The sequence below is a fragment of the Xiphophorus hellerii genome, chromosome 20 (genome assembly GCF_003331165.1).
Source record: "Xiphophorus hellerii strain 12219 chromosome 20, Xiphophorus_hellerii-4.1, whole genome shotgun sequence".
In the NCBI taxonomy this organism is placed as follows: domain Eukaryota; kingdom Metazoa; phylum Chordata; class Actinopteri; order Cyprinodontiformes; family Poeciliidae; genus Xiphophorus; species Xiphophorus hellerii.
In genome coordinates, this window is record NC_045691.1 from 24,293,990 (window position 1) to 24,314,563 (window position 20,574).

The 20,574-nt window shown below is 36.7% G+C and overlaps 3 protein-coding genes across 5 annotated transcripts in view; all 3 read left to right on the forward strand.

The window, feature by feature from the left end:
- Positions 1–2,981, forward strand: part of LOC116710798 (RNA-binding protein Musashi homolog 1-like) — a 33,533-nt gene extending 30,552 nt beyond the window's left edge. Inside the window, exon 14 of the mRNA XM_032550040.1 lies at positions 78–2,981. Within this exon, the coding sequence (XP_032405931.1) occupies positions 78–119 (42 nt within the window). The 3' untranslated portion in view covers positions 120–2,981. The remainder of the gene's footprint in view (positions 1–77) is intronic.
- Positions 2,982–3,867: 886 nt separating this feature from the next.
- On the forward strand, positions 3,868–5,872 carry LOC116711063 (transmembrane protein 233). Its single transcript, XM_032550438.1, has 3 exons — positions 3,868–4,365; positions 5,352–5,486; positions 5,701–5,872. The coding sequence occupies exons 1-3, from the start codon at positions 4,180–4,182 to the stop codon at positions 5,710–5,712; spliced, it is 333 nt and encodes a 110-aa protein (XP_032406329.1). The 5' UTR covers positions 3,868–4,179; the 3' UTR covers positions 5,713–5,872.
- Positions 5,873–14,807: 8,935 nt separating this feature from the next.
- On the forward strand, positions 14,808–20,374 carry LOC116711062 (uncharacterized). Of its 3 annotated transcripts, XM_032550436.1 has the most exons (9): positions 14,811–15,038; positions 15,606–15,700; positions 16,420–16,713; positions 16,972–17,159; positions 17,323–17,419; positions 17,549–17,893; positions 18,002–18,152; positions 18,235–18,344; positions 18,455–20,374. In XM_032550436.1, exons 2-9 carry the CDS (start codon positions 15,677–15,679, stop codon positions 18,779–18,781), a joined length of 1,536 nt encoding a protein of 511 aa, XP_032406327.1. In that variant the 5' UTR covers positions 14,811–15,038; positions 15,606–15,676; the 3' UTR covers positions 18,782–20,374. The 3 variants fall into 3 exon arrangements, with proteins under 3 accessions (XP_032406328.1, XP_032406327.1, XP_032406326.1); XM_032550437.1 differs by having other exon boundaries at positions 14,808–15,700; positions 18,290–18,344; XM_032550435.1 differs by having other exon boundaries at positions 14,811–15,700.
- The last annotated feature ends 200 nt before the right edge of the window (positions 20,375–20,574 follow it).

Below are 20,574 nucleotides of genomic sequence, written 5' to 3' on the forward strand. Positions count from 1 at the left end.
GCTATGTTTCAAAAACATGCTAGCGTGCACACATGTGCTCACAAAGAGCGCATTCATTCCTGTCCCTGTGTCCTCAGGGTCCTCTGATCGCCACTGCGTTTACTAATGGCTACCACTGAGGAGGCTCAGGTCACAGAGGATCGGAGGGCTCCTCCTCTGTCTGCTGTTGTGCCAATCAGAACGCTGGCTGCCCTTTGATAGCGCAATCTGATTGGCTGGCCACACGTCTCTAGCGGGCTCTCCTGGCACCACGTGGCTCCACCCACCGACTGAAGATCTTTTTAAAAACCAGAACTGTTGTTTTGCTGTACTAATCTCACTTCGACATAATGTCCCCGGTTCTTCTCTTCCTTTTTTTTTTCGTCCTCATGTAGTGCAACACACTAGTTCCCGCACATCCCACCGTCTTTCCTCGATTACAATTTCTTTCTTCCCTTGAAGCTGAGAGGAGGAACTTGCAAAAAAAAAAAAAATGTTTGAGAAGCTGTTGGAGTAGGACAAAGAGGAACTGTTTAGATTCATTTTTTAAATGATTTTATTATAATGTGATGTGCTATTTTATCATGAAATCTTTCAGAAGCTGTTACTGATGTGGTAAAAAAAAAAAAAAAAAAAAGACGTGTGAGATGGGGGCATTTTTTAACAAAGGAAGAACAAACCTGACAAAAAGTCCTTTTTTACGCTGCAACTGTCACTGAAAACACAGGTGAAAAAACAAAACAAAAAAAACAACAAAAATGTATATTTTGGTAGTCTTTAAAAACAAAAACCTTTGTAATATTGTTATTAATATTGACATAATAACGATAATCTGTAAGGTATTTTACTCTGTAATTGGTTTTAAAGCAATGTTTTTATGTCTTCCTGTAAGATATTGTACATAGAGACAGGGAGGGGGGGTGGATGGCGGGTTCTCATTGGTTGGTTTTGACTGGATGTCATGTGCTACTGTCTGCGAGCATCTCACTACTTTAACAGCATGCATATGGTTAAATGTGCATACTGTGGGGCCAGTACGCTCTTGTGTCACTTCAGCGCAGTGCTGAAATGCGCACGTTTAGGAGTTCATCTGGTATATTTTCTCCATTAATTGACCAAATCATCCCTTTATTTTTTTGCTTTGCTTTACTAAGAGTCCAAAGTTTGACTCTTCCATCTTCATTCAACTTAAGTTGAACACAATGGACATCAGGAATAAAGGAAAAATAACACCTTAAAGCAATAGAAGAAGCAGTGCAGGGCTAAAGTACATTCATTAGGATCTAATTTGGCCTATTTTTTTTTTTATTCTTTTGGTTAGTAACAAACTTGTCACTTCTCTTGACTGCAATGAAGAAAGTCGTCCCTTTTTCTCGCTTCACTCCTTCAAAAATGCAAGCTGAGCTTCTGTGACAAATCACTAACAATCTTAAAGCTGTAGGAAACGCTTTGTGGCGGATTGCTACTCACAACAATTCAAGGAGTTGACATGTTTGCAAAGTCGCCCCCCTTTTTTCTGTACTTCCTTAAAAAAAATGCATGTTTGCATTTTTCCATATTCACAACACTTGTTTTAGTTACACACATCACACTTGTGGAAGAATAACCTTAAAGCAGGAGGAAAAATGGAAGTGCAGTGCCGTGCTCCTCAAGTACATTTTCAGGATACTTTTAGGCATATTTGCTCCATTAATCAATAAAGTCGTCTGTTTTCCACTTTACTTGTTCAGATGTGCAAGTTTGACTCTTGCATCTTCATGCTACCTATTTCAGCGAAACACAACAGACTTGTGGAAAGAATAACAACCGTAAAGCAGGAGAAACTAGGGATTCAGGGGGGGAACAGGGGTGCGGCTTGACTTCCTCTTTTTGAAAATATTATATATATATATTTTTTGAGCGGTTCTCTTAATGTTTCTGTTTTTCTGCTCTCTTATTGAAATAAATGTTTCTTTTTATGCGGTGTTTTCCACCGTGACGACAAATGAAGTACATTCTCAGAGAACACAGTTGTAAAAAAAAAAAACTGCGAAAAAACAAACTAACCACGATCCTGTTTTGTCCTCTTATCACTGTTTGAAGGTGCATGTGGTTGCGCCTGAGCGCGTGTGAGTCCGTGTTTGTGCGCATACATCCAGAGTGTAATATGGAACTACTTCTGGCAGCGGAGGAGCATTTTGATTGCCTTTTTTTTTTCTTTGGTACTGAGAAAAACAAAAAAACAAAAAAAAAAGAGAGAGAGAGAGAGAGATCACCCTGTTCCGTTTTGGCTCGCCTGACTTTCTCCTGAATCTGTGCTTCTCTGGAACCAACATATTATTGTTTTAGTATGATGCTGCTGCTCCGTGTGGTGGTGAACAGGCAGAGCCCAGGGAGCCAGGAGCGGAACAGGGTGACGCTCCCAGCCGCTTCTGATACGGAGGCTATGAACAAGAAGACTCTGGCTGGCAGAAAAAGCAGGAAAGCTGGAGCAGATTTGCAAAAAGAAGCTGCCTGCCTGTTCAGCCTCCACTTTTTTCTGGCACAGAAAACTTTCCTGATGCAGCCAGTAGCTCCCCTGTCAGACAAGCTGGGACATGGTTTAAAAAAAAGAGAGAGAGAAAGAAATAGAAACTACTGCTGGACACCAACACTGTAACTTTTTAAACGTACAATAAAGCAATAAGTTATTTTTTACCTTACAAATGAAAATAGTACTATTATTGGTAATAGCAGACAAGAAGTGGAAAATTCTGCGGCATTAAGACTTATTTTCTGGAAAAAGTGAACTATATTTTTCTGTTTTGAGATGTTTCTTCCCCTTGTATATTGCTTTTAAAGATGCCTTTTGTTTTGGTGATGTATGAAAAAGGGCCAATATTTGGTGTGGAGCTCTGTGTGAGCCTGGGTAAAAATTCAGACCGTCTCTCGCCAAGCTTTCTTTTTTTATTTTTATTTTATTTTATTTTTTTTGTTTTCTGACTATTTCAATTTGAAGTTCCTAATAAATTATTCTAAAGCAATTTGTGATAGTATTCTTGATTATTGATTGCATTTTCTATTGGCAGGCTGTGGTCAGTTGATTTGGGCATCAGTTTTGTAAGGTGTTTAAAATGTAGTAACTTGAAAGCGTTTCAGATTTGGTGACCAAAAAACAAAAACACATTCGGAAACAGCTAGTAGATTTACTTTCTCCAAAATGTGTAAAAATCCTCGTATACATTTTTAATTCAGCGGCATAATCTCACACAGAATTTTTTTAAATATATATTTTACTTATTTAAGATGCTTTCAAAAAATTCAGTCATTAACCCATGACTTACTGCTTTTCCGTGTTTCTAGAAGGACAAAACGTTGAGGCACATCTTCAAAACAGGAAAGAGAAGAGAACACACTACTAAACTAAAGCTTGTTTGTTGATTGGAAAATTATGACAAAAAAAAAATTACACAAAATTGGTCAAATCAGTCAGACCCAAAATAACTTTTTTTTGACAAGTTTGTTATCAAGCACAACTGTTACCATGACGACAGAATAATCGTATTTTGCTTTATAGACTTTCCACATTAAAAGTACATAAAATCAAGACTACATTTTTTTGTTTCTTACACACTGTTTTTTCCTAATTATTGTGGGGGGACCTACATATTAGCAACATGCAGCTCTAAAATGTGAGGTACTGTGTGGGACACACAAGCTGAACTGCTGCTCCTCTGCAGGTGAAAACCGAATCTGCATCAAGTAGATGTGGAAAACAACTTCCTATGTGAAAATCACGCTGTGCTGTTACTTACTTTGACAAGAATAAAAAGAAAATTAGCCCACATATGTCAAACCCGGTGGGGTACAGTAGGAGAGAGGGCTGGCTGTGTGAGGAGCCAGATGAGAGGTGGTAAACAGTCTGATCCCCTCACTGACAGTCAGGAGCTGGACTGAGGCCAGCAGGGTCACAGATCATCTTCCACTTCTCTCCTTTTACCATCTCTGCCTACAAACAGAAAAACCTACAGAGGCGAAATGGAAAAACATCCATAGAACATCACCTGACTCGGTCCGTAGACGTCGGTTTCTGGATAAGCTTTGGGACTTCAACTCCTCAAGCTGGATTTCCCTTCTTTGGGCTTATTTCTTAGTCACATTTTATGATTTTAATCAGCATTTTTTTTGGGCTGTTTTAGTGTTTTTTAATTTTTTTAAATACTACACGTGTTCTGGACGTCAATGGCAGTTGGTGTGCTTGACTCACAAACAAAAAGCTCCTTAAACGGGAGCACATTGTTTGACCGCGGCTCTTTGAAAGAGCAGGAACTTCCACCTCCCCTCCGGAGCCACCTTTGTTTGACCATGTTGGCGTGCTTCTGTCCGGCATACCCTGTCAACATAGTGGCCCTGGTCTTCTCTGTCATGGTACGTATGGACTACACAGACTAACCGAGCTGGATTTGAACAATATACACAGTATCTTTTTCACATAAAATAGCATGTCAGAGAGGAGAAAAGGAGAAACACGCTAAAGGAAAGGGTGTTTCTAAAATACTGCGGTGACGCTGCCCTCTGACCTGGGAGTGAATCTGTTGGACCCTGAGGTGTAACAGTCACACACACACCTGCTCCGCCTGTCAAACAACTTTATCTCCTATTTTTATCCTCTTACTGATTCTAACGATGACAGGATCTCAGTCCATCAAAGTAAAACACTGATGCTGCGTTCACCTTTGCCACATTTCAACCACAATATTTAATGTCTCTCATTGTGTTTTCTTTGTTTTTGTTATAGACCAACACTCAGTACTATATAAATGTGAAAATAGTAGATGATTATTGATTATTGATGATAGGAAAAGTTTGGCACCCATTTGTGTATACAGCGTTCACATAACATTCCAGCTTAGTCTGACGTAGGAGCGTCTAAGGCGGGACATTTTTGAAACGCATGACGATGTTCTCGCGTGCTGCAGATTTGTATCTACTTAAAAGACACAAATAACTATATCATTTTCTTTTCACTTACCAATTACATTCTGCTTTATTTTGGTCAATCGTAGAAAATTCCGATAAAACACTCCAAAGTTTGAGTTTGTAGTGAGTGATGAAAGGGAAAGATTTGAGCGTGAATGCTTTCTGCAAGTCACTATACATGTCCAAGTATATTTGCTCTTTTTTTCTCTTCCTCATTTAAAGAAGTTATGAATAAAAAATGGAAAGTTAAAGGCTGCAATACTGAAGAAAATGTATGTTTACAGTACCAAGTTTGTGTGTGATAAATCTGCTTTGATGTGTTTTATCTTAATGTAAGCTGAGATTAGCTGTGTATAAGCACTTTAAGTTGCCTTGCGCCAAAAGTTGCTGTATGAATAAAGTTGCCTTGCCTGCGCCTGTCTTTCATTTCCCAGTCTAGAAACAGTTACTATCAAGGTGACTACGATGGTTCCAGGAGGCTGGGCAGGAGCGCCTTATACGTCGCCATGGCATCAATCATCATCGGCCTTCTCGTCATCGCCATCACCTGCATCGTTCATTTCACCACAGTAAGTCAGACAGCCTGGCTCGATCAGCGCAACGCAACGTTTCGCTCTCATCTGTTCTGACGGCGGCGTTGAGCAAACAAAATGCTGTAACATGTCAGAGTCAGTAACAGCATGTCCGTGCCGGAGACTCACTCGGTCTGCAAAATGCCTCGGCATACCTTTCTAAAAGCTTCTTTCATGCTTGTGTTTTATTGTACGTCTGTGTGTCTTTCAGATGGATCATTAGCACTGAGAGGAAGGGAGAATAAATATGAGACAAAGCAACAGAAACCGCTGGAGGATGGTATCTGGACCGGCTCGTGTTACTTTCCCCCCGTTGACGGGAAATGACTCATTTTTACTGCTTTCTATAACTCATTTCCCCCCCATCTTTCCTCTTTTCATTTGAACAATCAATATAAATGTGATATATTTCTACGCTAGATACCCCACTTGATTTCTACTCAAATGTAGATTTCTAGAAGCAACGGAAATCTAAGAATTTTAGTTTCTACAAGGCTAAGACAGTGGCGTATCTTTTCCTACATTAAGCACAAATTCAGTCTGAAGTCGGGGCTGTAACCTATAGCTAGTTTCTTGAAGTCATTCCTTGACTTTAAAAAGATCAACATTTATCTGCCCTACCCAAATAGAATGCTCTGTTGTGTTTCCTATTTTGAAGAGAGCCAGAAAGTCATGTATTATTTATTTATTGTCCTTTTTGACACTCTAATTATCCTAAAAGAAAAATCCACTTCCATTTGTGCCAAGGATTATTGTCCTGGAGATCTAGCATAGTAAGTACAGTACACCAATGAATTGGAGGACTTTTTCTGAAAACTGCAGTATGAAATTATACTCCTGCACTTATGGTTGAATTTATTTTAAGGCTTTTTACACATCTTTACCTGAGGTACCAATGATTATGGAGATCTCTGTATTTGAGTGTGTTGATATTTCAAGGTAAATAACTTTTCTTGATAAAGTTTGACTTTTTCTATAACAAAAATATGTCTTTTCAGCAAAAACCTTTGTTTACTTTCAACTTATTCAAATACACCATGCCATTAAAAATGAATTTGCACTCTAATAAATTTCTTGTTTTTGATCAAACCTGATGTTGCAGATGATCACGCATATTTTAACATCAGACAAAGACATCCTGTCAGATCCTGGATTGTTTTGTTTTGGGGTTTGATTTTAGTTTCAATATTCTGTGTTCCTTAGTCTCTTTGTTTAATTAGTTTTGTTTTTGCTTTACTTTAGTTCAGTGCTTTCTTAGTGATTCTAGTTTATTATATTTATTTCTTGTGTCTAGTTTTCTTTAGTTTAATCATGTTTCTCACGTTTAGTTATTTTTCATCTTTCTTACGTTTAGTTATTTTTTAAAGCAAGATTCATTTTTTTATTCCCTGGTGTGATCTCCTCAACCTACCTTCTGCTGTCTCCCCTCACACCTGGAACCTGTTAGATAATCAGCCCAGGTCCTTTGTTTTGTCATTCACTCTCCCAGTACTAAAACACCTTTTTTCCTCTCACTCCTTGCTGGTTCCTCCTGCTAGCTCCTGTTCCAAGTCATGCTTCTCATGACTCTGGGTCGCTGTTCTCTCATGTTTTTCTTTTTTTTAGCCTTTGTTCATATTTTGTCATTAAATCTTCAAATCTACTCTCAGCCTCTCTGCTTTTGGGTCCTCTTCAACCAACACATCATGACATATTCTAAGTAATTACAAAATTGTGTTTTCAAATTATGATTTAACTTCTCATGGACAAACAACTGACCGAATCACTTGGCCCTATGTGAAAAGGCTCCTGAACCTACAACTGTCACCAAGTATTTGTGATAATTGGTGATGGTGATCTATTTTATTGTTGTGGAGGGCCCAGCAGTTGTACTTTTTCAGGTATATCCAAATTGGTTATTGGACAACCTGTTTACTTTAATAAATAACATCATTATTTAATTTTTTTTTTAAAAATTCAGATTATGTTTGAAAATTTTTAGTGAATGATCTGAAATATATAGGCATAATAACAAACAAAACAAAATAAAAAGGCAATCTGACTTTAAGGTGGAAATGCTTTTTCACATCACTATAACAACATGCAGTTTTTGGATTTTATTTCAGTTCAGTTAGCAGCTCAGGGAAAGAAAACCTTATTTCTAAAATGCATCTTACATTACTTTTGTATTCCAAGAACACTTCCTTGTTTTTTAATTACACTAGTTTCATTCTTTGGACACCTGGAGGTCATACTTAAGTGATGTAGTAAATTCAGCCTTGATTTGGATTTGGAACATCCATTATTTTAAGGATACTCAGAATTCATACAGCTGATTGTCAATTTTTTTTTTTCTTTTACAATGTTAAGAGTTTTTACACAGTCTAAAAACTTGCATCACTATTCGTGTGAAGTAACCTTTGAACTAAAAAGCTTATTAAAGTCTGAATAACCGGTTTAAAAGATCTAACGCTTTAAATCTTTTGAAGTACCCAAAAGGACTCCTTTCCTTACTTCACTCTGGAATTACAAAGAAAAACTACAATGTCACTTTGATTTTGCCATAAGTGTTGAGATCAACTCATCCTCAGCTCACCTACCTGCTCAGAGTGACAGAAGTTTTTACCTGCAGAGTTCAAACCCTGACGGAGGTCTGCAGTTCCTGTCTTTGTTGTGTGTCCTGTCAGTCATGTTAGGGAGGTTCTGGTCTGGATTTTTTTTCAGCACCAGCACTGATTCAACTCATTTGGGGACTTCTAGTCTGATTCTTTGCCAAAATTATGCCATGGTTATGCAGTAAAATAGCATGTTTCACGGCTATTGCTTTGATATTGCACCCTACTTAGCTCACACACCAACCATGTTTATAACAGCTCTAACATGCTGCTCCAATATGATTTTAACTTTCTAAAGAAAGCTGCTACAGGTGTCAAACTACCATCTTCAAAAAGCTCAAGATTCTCTTCTGCTAATATCTTCAAGGGAAACAGACTGCTGAAGTGCTAGGCTAACGTTAGCATGGTTATGCTAGGTTCTTTATGTGTCTCGGTGATAAATCATAGGAGTTCCAGTTAATTGTGCACAAATCAGAAATAATAAAAAGAAGCAAAAGCTGTTCTCCTACTTTACAAACGTTATGATTCGCTTGATATATTGGAAAATTATTTGATAAGTGTTTCAGCTGCTCTGTGTTTAGCTAAGGTAGGGCGACACAGACGGTAGCGACAGGGTTGCCAGCTCCTCAGTAAGGAAAGCAACTACCAAAAGTCGCACAAAGTTGCTAAATAATCTCAATTGAAATATACATTGGAGTCAAAAATTTAATAAAAACACTGAAAATATGTTTAATAAATCTTATTTTATTTAATGTCACATTTCCAGCCATCCACCTTCAGACGGGTAAAAGATACCAAAGAGAGATGCTCTTGCAGAGTGTAAATAAAATAACTGATTTTAAACCTTTTTAGTTTAGTTGGGTTATGGTCCACTTACAGCAAGAAGGTGCTAAGTTTAATCCCAGGCTTTCAGAGTGTGTACTTGTGCATGTAGACCTCTATAGCCTAATGTTTTTTTGGCCAGCAGAGGTATTTTTATGAAATTTTTTTTTTTATATTTTAGATTACATTTTTGTGCATCTTTCTCTCATATTGATGAACCATACATTTAATGAAATTGACATCCAACAACTGCTTTTTCTTTCTCCTAAGGTCATGTTTGTCAGAAAATAACATTAATCTAATGATGAGAAACAGACAAATATGACAAAAAAAGCAACAACAAAAGAAATCTGTAAGTAGGCAAAGACTTTTTTCACAGCACAGAGAAACGGTCGTGTCAGTCTGAAATATTTCTCTTCTGCCGTTTTGCAAACAACCTCCCCTGGACTCTTTCCTGTCGTTTGATATGTCATAGTAGATGACCAGCTAAATATAGAAGATTGGTCTCCATGCAGCCGACTGCCCACTCCATCACACGGTCAAACAAAACCGGCCCTGCTGCGAGGTGACTGGAACACGTAAAAAGAAGCCGAAAAGGTAGGAGGAAATAAAAGTGATGATTCAGATGAGGTTAGCGGAGCTCCACGATCCTCCGAGTCTGTTTTATCTCATGACTCATTCCAGTTTTCTCATTGTTGTTATTTAAAGCAGCTCTTTCCAGTTGTTTTTAGACGTTTCAGCCCTCCTTGAGCTAAAAATTGTGCCCAGAGCGCCCTTGATGACACAAATAACACCTACATGCAACACACACACACACACACGCCCACAAACAAACAAAAAAAAAAACAACCCCTCAGTAAAAACATATCTCCTCCGTGCAGGTGGAAGTCAAAAGCAGCTCCTCTTGATGAATTAGGTTTGATGCAGTCATTGTAATGCACTTGTACGAGTCAGTTTTAGCAGTAATCTTTGCTCTATTATCTACTGACAGTTGAAAGGGAAATGCAACACGATTGTAGCGCAGACTCTTTGATGTCGGACCAAAGCAGAACTCGAGAGCATGAGATGAAAAATGAGGGCCAGGATTAGGCGACTTGAAAGAATTTAGGCAGATTATCAAGGGATCAAGGTAGACTTTGTGTCAGCAAACCGATTGACGTATCGTGTGGACGGGGAAGATAGAAAAATCAAACAAATGCAATTAATCGAAGCAAATTAAAATCAGCTTTATTTTGATTTTATTTAATTTTTTTTACACGCTCGCCTCAAAACCCCACTTGATGTCTTTCTTTGATAGACGACATCAAATCACCTGTAGCCATCCTTGTGATTTGTTAGTGTTAGCAACAGCACTGACTGTGTGTTTTGAGAGCCGTCCATGACTCATGTGACGTGCTGAAATAGGCCTCTCAAACGAGCTCCTTCCATTAGCACCACGTTCTCCATATACACATATCTCATGACAACATTCCTCCTATTCAGGAGTTTCATGCAGCTGCATAAATGAAATGTGATAATGGTGGGAATGAGGCAGAGCAGGCAGAGAACATGAAATGCATCCAGGTTAGACGAGATTAAAGACATCAAAAGCGCTCTCAGGTATTCGGCTTGTATCGCTTGTATGTGTGCATTATTGCATTTTTTAAAACACTGTTTCATGTATGGTTAAATAAACTGTGTGTACGCAAACCTTTACGTAACGTATTTGACAACAAACAGTTGCCTGTCCTCAGATTTAGCCGATGTGGCATTTCATCTAACATTTAATGCATGAATTATGGTCCTTTATGTCAGGATTTTTTTTTCTAAAGTGTTTTTGATTTTTTTAAAAGCATAAGATAGAGTGGGTAAATAAATTTGTAAAAAAATTTTTTTTTTCTTTTTCTATGTGATCAGTTGTAATTTTCTAGAAATACAAAGTTGTTATTTGGAAAATACATCAGTAGTATTGTTCTTTAGGGGTAAGTTGATGCCACAATATATTTACCTGCAAGAGTCCTTTACGGTAAAAGGAGGGACTGGATATTCTTGAGTTGCTTTTTCATCTGTCTGCCATATAGGATTTAACAAAAAATGTTCTTGCACTAGCAGTGGATGGCCAGTAGTCGAAAGTGTATTGTATGATGCACTAGTGTCCACTTCAATGCTCTGTGTGCATTTATAACATAAAAATCCACAAGAAACACAAGGAAATGGGCTTTTAGATTTCTGTCCACTGCAGTGACCTCTATGCATGAAAGCCTTAAGACAGGCTGCAGACTGTTTTCAAAACAGCTCAGAGGAGCTAATGCTAATTTTTTACATTAATGTGAGAGATTTTGATTTTGTGAGCCATACATTGATGAGATGTATAAATTTGAACAATCTAAAGTCTGAAAGATACGATGAGCACACTCTGATTGTTTTGTACTTATTGCAGGTAAAATGAGCTAAATCATCTCTAGTGGATTAAAGCTGCACCTGTAGCAGTCTGGTTCTCCCTTTTCTATGATTATTCTGCCCTTACAGAGCATGAAGGTGCCTGGGATCACTTATCATCAACAATCTCATTCTGTGGAAAAAAAAAAAGAAATGTAGAAGACATGTTGATAAAGAATATTACAGTCTTAAATCTGACTAAACACCCTTCAGTTTTGAATGCATCCTTGCAATTTGTCAGCATCCTGTTTATTGTTTATCTGTTTATTTTTTACTCTTCTTTGCAGCTTTTATTACATTTTTATTCCTTGTTTTTTTGTTTAAAAAAAAAAATCCTCTTATGTGAAAACAAAAAAATGTAAATGCACAATTTTGTGATTTGATTTGGGGAGGGGAGGGACTCATGTCAGCGTCCCGCGGCATCACATCTCTTCCTCCTTCGCTGCAGCAGAATGCTTCAGGACTTCTCAGGTCCGTCCCGCGTCTACTCCTTGTGCTTTACTGCAGAGGCCGTTCTCTTCTCCACATTAGGCTCACTCACTTGGGATTTCTTCGGCGTAATTCAGGAGTTAATGACCTTTCATAAAGAGTCTAATATGAGCCACTGTTCGTTAGCGATTTCAGAGGCCAGTATCTCTGATTAACTAATCAGCGGTGCTGCTGACGATCAGCATGAGAGCCACTCTAATCATACTACTTATAAGGATTCCTCCCCCAAACATCTAAAGACACATTGAATATCCTGCCCTTTTCCGGCGTCGCTGACCTTTATGTTTCAGTCCAGATAGATTATATCCTTCCTTACTTAATTGAACATTTTTTGTCAGGATGTGGATATTTATTTTTGTCTAATAGACCAGTATTACATCACTGTGTGGACATACAGGTACAAATCTTAGCAAAAGTATTCACAGGTTGTGTTAGAAGAAACTTTAATAACATGTGATAAGCCAAAACAAAGTAATGCATTGTTATCACTAATAAAAGTCTCTAATTTATGGTAAAATGACGGCAGCGGTGGTTACCAGAATTTTGCCATAAAAATCTGGTAAAATGAGGACCTTTATTGTAAATTAGAGATGATCTTGTTATTTACAGTGCATATATGAAAAAAAAATCCAAATGAAAATATTGAAGCTTGTTGTGCCGAAATGTAAAATTAAAAATGTATCAGCAGTATAAATATTTCTGCAAAGTGATGACGTCAAAGTGACAAAAACTTGTCATCCGTCGGAAAAGCACTTAACGTGATCATCTTATCAAGCTGGATGGTATGATTTTTGCAAAGTTGCTATCCCTCGCTGCTTTTCCTCCCAAATACAACCTTGCTGGAGCCCCTCCCGTCCCCAACGTGTAGCCATTTGTCTTCAGTGTGACAGGGATGCCCTTTGAAAACACACATGTGGTTCGAAACTGGGTCACGACTTTGGCCTGTGTGCATTAGAAAATTATGGATGATCTGTATATCTTGTTATGTGTACCATGGTAACTCAGAATACTAATGACTGCTGACATTTATCTTGCGAAGGCACACAAGCGCACCAGACAGACGGACAGCCAACCAAAAACCTTGTTATTAACGAAAAAGAGACAGAAAAAAAAAAATACAAAGACCACACACTCTTGAGATGCGTCCAGACATGTCAGTGGTAATGACTCCTCTGGAGAGGAACGGGATGGTCTCAAAAACACCAGCGTTTTTTGTTTGGATGTCATGAAAAAAAATATATTGCATTTATTAAGACTTTATGGCACTGAAACAAAGATATTTGCAAGTGTAAAAATAGAGATAATGATGTCGTACGGTGTCAAACTGAGAAATAATCTTTGTTTTTGTTTTTTTTGTTATTTATTGTTTTTTACTACCCTGGAAAAACAAGAAGCCTTGCACCTTTCAGGCATGTAACGCTCTGATGGTTTGCATCACTGTGGAGAAGGAATCGCAAAAAGCCCAAACACACTTCAAAGCTTCACAAAAACTCCTTTATGAGGAGAGAATAGCTGGAGCTGAAACAAAACAAACAAAACCCCTGAATCACACCCAGAAAATGCTGCCTGAAATCAGACAGATGATTTCATAAAATTATGCATAACATCTAATCAGATGCTTCTGGAAACAGAACATTGTAGGATGCTCTGGAAAACATTCAGATGCTGAAGCTCGTCAAAGATTAAGAGGCGCATTTATTTATGTGTCATGTTTTCCAGGAACAGCAAAACATACTTTTTGCCCGTTCACTTTGACACACAGCAAACACAGGAAGCAAGAGCATCACATCTGCAACATACAAACTAATCAGCTCTGATAATCGCCATAGGAGTTTTTAACTGAAGACCTGCATAAATTAGTCTGGTACAGCGCTCCAGAGACAGAGGAAAGTGCACTGAACAAAAACGAGGCTATTATGCAATACGTCTAAAAATACACACTTCAGAGTTCCATAAACACATATGCATATTAGTGGGACTTCAATTTGGATTTAGTTACATTTTTTTTTGTCATTTATTATTATCTGTCTATTTATGTTGCAAGTGCATATAAAGTAAAAAAGAGAAAAGTTAAAAAAAAAAAGAAAATGAAAAAAAAACGAAATTCCAGCTTTTTTTTGTTAAACTGCTGGACTGAAATTAAACAATGTTTTTGACTCAAGTCACTATTTCTAATATATTCAGACAATAAACCTGCTTTAAGTTTAAAGTTAGACCTTCAAACTGAAATGACTCTTTTTGTGTGTTGCAGTACTGTTTTTGGCCTCTAGAGGGGCCTCAAGCTAAAGGTTCAAGTGTTGCTTTTGGTTCCCAGAAATGAAACGCAATAAAACGAAGAATCAGCTCTGAAAATACGGACGTGCAGCAAATACAAGTTGTGCTGTTGGCGGATTCAACCGAGATGATTTGCATGAAGGCCTGCTGCAGTTTGCTGCGTCACAGCTATATGTTTTTTACTCTGTTAAACGTCTGCATCTTTTATGCGATACAAATGGCCACAAACATCCAACGTGGTGATTATGAACGGTACACTCTAAAAACAGATGTGTTAAAAAATAACACAAAAAATGTGTTATTAAATTAAAAGCATATTTTGAGTTAATTTTACACATTGTGTGTTAAAATGAATATAATATGACACGCAGTATGTGTTGAATATTTATTTGAATATTTCAACACATAATTGTGTTAGTTTGTGTTTGTCAGGTACAAAACCATGAATCTGATTAATCTGCCATTCAAATGGTAATTCATCTCAATAAATTTTCCTTTTAATTAATTTATTTCCTTTTAATTTATTTTTAAACTGTGGTTGTTAATTTAGGGTTGTGATGAGATTTAATAATTTTTAAAATGATGCAGAGGTATTTTTTGGGGGAGTAAATCAACACATAATGATTGATTATCACTTTTCATTAAATTACTACTATTCTTACATAATTTTAATACATGGTTATTATTTTTTAATTTTTTATTATTTTATTATTTATTAATTTTTATTCATTTTTAATTTTTTAACATTTACAATAAATAACAATTATTACATATATTAATTAGAAAATATATTTGAGCAAAGAAAGTTGATCAAATCAAACATCAAAGAACAACCTCAAATCAGCACAAGTGGCCACCAGATGAAGGATCAAGTTTGGATTTTTATTCCCCGCACGGAGTAAGCAAACACATGCAGGAGGCAAATATGGAGATCTTATGAAATGCAACTTCGGTAAGTTTTAAATCTGTTTAAACACATAAATATAGTCTAGAATTTGAGGACTCAGTGGTTGGAAAAAACGTTATTTTTTTGTGCTTCTACAGGGTCTGCAAAGTTGTAACGTTAATTATCTCACTGTGGCACGTGAGATGGAGTCACTATTTTATCATTTGTTACAGTTGTCTTTTTTTGTTGTTTTTTTTGTCCAAAGTTTATTGAAGAGGGTAAAATTTTAAAATTAAATGTTAAAGGGAGCTTGTTGAAGCTTTGGAATAAATGTACAATACATGATGAATATTGCAGTGAGAATTTTTAGATGCAATGTAGACAAAAAATATAGATATAAAATATAGACAAAACGTATTTTTTTTAAATAACACCTTTAATTCATTTTCGGGAAAACATCTGTACATAAGTGTAATATTGTAAAATAATTTAGCTTTAAATTAAAATTGGAAGCCTTTGTAATCTAAAATGCCTGTTTTCCTGTAAACTGGAAGTTAACAGTTTACAATAAAGCTGTTAACTTTTCTGTAAGTAAACGTGTAAGTTAACGGTTCTGTAAATTCACTTTGGCAGTGAAGGAGACACTAACGGTTGGAGCTCTTAACGGAAGTTGATATTCGAGTGGAAGCGCCAGTCCTCCGGAGATGTCGGAAAGTCGGTCTGACACGGTAATATTTACTGTTGTTTTAACTCAAAAATTAAGATGGGCTGTTAGCGAACTACCTTAAAGCTCAGCTGACGAAAAAAACAAAACAGACATAGAAGTATTTGTAAGATGTTAGCCATGTTAGCACTTTCGAGTGGAACTGACGTTGAGTGTCATACCGGAGTTTTGATCAAGTAAAATGTATGTGGTTGTATTTAACGGCGTACTTCTAAATTAATTGAAATATTAAGATGGGCTGTTCGCGGACGTCCTTAAATTGAACTGCGGTAAAACTCCGGTGGCGAAAAAAACAAACAAAAAAACAACAACGTAGAAGTAATTGGAACGTTACTTGCTAACTAATCCTAACTTCCATGGTAACGTTCCATAAAAAGTGTTTAGCATGATGCACGTGTGTACTGATGCAGCCGTGCTGAAATTTTTACATTAATTTCAACCGCAATGCTACCAGATTTAGTACATTCATTAAACATGACCTGTTGGCTAAAAACTAAAACATTGGATTAGTGGGCACTGTACACAAAAATGCAGCTCTTTATGCTAGTACTTAAAACATTCAAGCTAACAGGCTGTGAGATTTAATCTTTTATGCTAAAACTCATTGGTATACATAAAATCAACTACTGAAAAGTCACAGTAGAGTTCAGGAAAAGCTTGTTTTTGCATATGGTCTCAATTTAAATATTCTAATTGTATTTTTTGGTGTATTTATCTTTTCAGCTCTCATTTGACAATCAAGAAATGGCGAGAGTTCTTGTAACAACATTCAAAAATGAAAAAGAGACTTCGAAAAACATTTTCAGTGTTTCAACTGCCAGCAATCTTGTTGAGGAGATTCTTGCCAACCATTCTGGATTTTTGCTGGACAGGCTACAGAAATTTAATTCTGACTTCTTGGAGTACATTGATGTTGACATTAATGTTGAAATTAAGGACTTGGACAGATTCTACGTGTTTCTATCAACTGGAGGGCCCCTGGTAGAAGTGTCTCGTGAGGAGCAAATTCCAAACCAGGTACTATTTGTATTGGACAAATTAATATTACCTTAATGTTCTTATGTTGATATAATAAAAACACTTTTTAAAAAATACCTCATTTATTGTGAGTGACTCAGTTTCATTGCCATTTATTTGTGATTTCACAAATAAATTGTGAGAAATTGGTTGTGGTTGAAAAGTTTGCTAATTTAAACACAAACCAAATTTCTATTCCGTTATTAGGTTCTCTAAGGTTATTTTGATGATATTAAACATAACTGTTACTCTCTACAGCCCCATGCTAATTCAGGAGAAGACGGTCAGACCCATACAGGAGAAGACAGTGAGCCTCTAAAATCGCTCCCAATGAAAAAAGCACCACAAATCTTTGAGGAGTATGAAAACACAGGCTTCCTGTCAGGGAAGTCAAGAAAATGTATAGTGAAAATGTGCGTGGGAGACCTAGTTCAGAGGTGTGGTTAGTAAGTATTATTTTTTGTTGACACTTTGCCATTTTTTTCTATAAATGTGGATTTTTACACTTTAACAGCCTCTGAACTGATGCATCTAAATGTGATATTTGAAATGTGATCTTTGTGTGAGTAACTTGAGCAAATGATTGAGAATAAGTTGTTTTATTTCCAGTTATCCTCTTAGTGGAGACAAGTTAGCCTTAGCGAAGAGCATCATTACCATCTTCCCATCTCTGAGTATCCAGGTGGCTGGAGAAGGGGAGGGATTTGTAAGTAAAAAAGTGAAATAGTATATTATTTTTCAATAGGGATCCAAAGTAACGGGTTCAGTTGCTTTTTTTTTTGGTATATTTCTTCAGAATTTGAAAAAATATATAGTTTTTTTTTTTCTTCATCAGGAGCATTTCTATGATCCAGCATCCCACAGTGGATTCATTGAGATAAAATTGCGTAACCTTCGGCGGAATCTACAACAACATGAAAGACGCTACAGAAAGCGAAAAGTAACCAGTTACCCGGAGGATGCACAAACATCCAGTGCAACCGAGACCGAAAATGATAATACCATCAATGAATGGGTAACCTTGATCAAGAGATTGCGGCCCTCTTCGGAAAACCTTTCAGTAATAAAGTCTGGGATGGAAAAAACATTCACACAGCGCAGAGCATGGATTACAAGGGAATCGCCCACACTTGCAGAAATATTGCGTGAATATCCACGATTTATGGACATGCCGAGTCTGGTAGGTTTGTTCCTTTTCCTACCTGCTATTTGACTCAACCAACTATGTTATACTTGGAAATTTCTAAAAAAAAAATGTGGGTGTTTTTTTTTTTTTGCCTCGTTTTAGCTGGACTCAGAGTTTGGAAGGTTGACAGGTGAAAAGACAGACCTTTTCCTTCGTAGATGGGAGACCAACATCATGCCAAAACTTAGAGTTGTGGCTGCCATGGAACCTGGACTCAGCACTCTTTTGAGAGGATTTGAAAACATGACTGAAGGTATTTATGGTTGATGTACATTTACTGTGTATCACAGTAATAAGAAGATGTTTTTAATGTTTTGGTTTTTGTTCACTTTCAGAGGAGGCTTGTTACAGAACACTCGTGGTACTAACACACCTTCTGCCCCCTGTTAGTGGAAGACAATGTAGCGTCAAGGATACAATAACACACCTTCTAGATTTTGTGCCGGTAGGTGTTTATCCTTTGACAAATATTATTTTAAACAGAAATTACATTGAATTCCTGATTATTTCACCAACAAATGTGTTTTGTTTTATTTCTTAATTTTTGTTTCTAAGACTGGAACAAGAATAGCATCCCTCTGCAATGATTCTGCTACTTCATCAACAAACCATCAGCCCCAGCTCATCTGCATCAGTAATCTGCGGTCGTCAAAGCAGTATGTCATCGTTGCAAAAAATGACAAAGTCACCATCCCCCTGGACGATGGACTCACATGTGCTGTGGACAAGCTTTTTAAGCTGTACTGGGTGTTTAACTTGTGTTATCCATCCCAACTCGGACCTGTCTTTACATTTTTTGAGTACATCTATGATCTTCCATTCTCCACACAAAGAAAAACAAGGGTGATTGAATTGATTGCACAACTTAAAGCTTGTAAATGAAATGTATTGTTGTCCAAAATGTAGACAAACTGGTTTCAAAGAGGTGAAAAATCTCCTATGGCACCTCCGTGAAATACACTGCTTATCAGATGGACAGAATATAAAAATTAGATGTGCTCAGGAAAATTGTCCAAGAACATATTATAACTTGAATTCATTTACTAGGCATCTACACAGAGTACATTTTAAGATGGGTACAAAAGATATGCCTGTTGTGCAATCCTTGTTCCCAAGCGAGGGTTCAAACAGTGGAGAACAAACTCATACTGATAATTTGGATACACCCAATATTATGGTTGCAGCTCCACAATCAGAAAATTACATTGAGCTCAGTAATTGTGCAGCATCTTTTGTTTCCCAGATGTATTCATCTTCAAATGTAACTTTTTCTGATGTCATGAAAAATGTGAACTGTGCAAAGGAGCTAATTACTAGAACTGTAGACAGGTTGCAGCAATCAACTACAACTTTGTTGAATAGTTTGCAAGTACCTGGTGACAGTAATACTTTGATGAAAGAGTTTGAAGATGCCAAGCACATATTTGATGATCTTGACACACAATATAAAATAAAAAAATGTTTTGCGAAGTTTTCACTTGTCAAACCAAAGGAAATATTTTTAGGTCACAGATCTGATACAGCAAGAAAAAATGGTCAAATAAACCAAGTTTTAGTCGCAGACACATTCCAGTATCCAAGGATAATGGCTCGTTTTGGACCTCTGTCTAAACTTTGGTGCATGTGATTTGAAGCAAAGCATAATCCATTCAAAAGACTTGCACATGTTATGTGCAACTTTAAAAACGTTTCAAAGACATTGGCTTTCAAACACCAGGTACAACAAATGTATCACTATAAACATTGCTCTCTCATCTCTAAGAAAGTCAGTGTGACCAATGCCTATCTTGTCATTCTGGGGTCACTGGACAAATCTGAGCTCTTGTAAAATCAGTTAATGTTAGCTCTATAAACTGACATGTCTTTAGCCACGAAAATATATCTGTCTCACAGTCTTAATGTGTATAGTCAAATCTACATAACTGGCTCCATTTTGTCATTGAGAGCAGATTACCGAAAAGAACCTGTATTTGGTGAAGTTGTTCATTTTCTGGCACATAATGACTCCATTCTTATCTTTGTTCAAATACTAAATGTAATATACTTTGATGATCATTTTTATGCATATGTAGTACAAAAAACTAGTGATTATGAATTGATCACGCTTGCAGATATTTGTGATTTCCATCCTTTAGATGTTATGACGAGTTTTGGTAACAGAAAGCTGTATGTGGCACCAAGATACAAAATATTGTATTTTGATCCATGATTGTTCGGTATTGAAAATGGAAGTTTAAATTTGAGTGGGATTGAAAATCTCACGAATGTTGAAAGGGGCAGGAATTTATTTTCATTTCTTTTTCATGATGTTTGTCATTATTTTCATCCATGTTCTCTTTTGCACATGTTATTGTATTTAAAAGTGCTATTTTGTTAGCTTGGTGATTTCAATTTCTTTTTTAATATTTGAACTATAAATTGTAGCTGTGTCAACTTTGCTATTTGCATGATTGTAATAAAAAAAACTCTAATATCCACAATTTGAAATGTCAATTTTTATAAGCTCTAATCTATAAAAAGTACATTCTACACATTTGTGTTTCAAAATAACACATCTTGACACATATTTTGTGTTGATTTAAGTGACGCAATACTTGTGTTAAAATGACAGACACAAAAATTGTGTTACAAATAACACGTCATGTGTTGTCCTTGAGCTGATGCGGCACATGTGT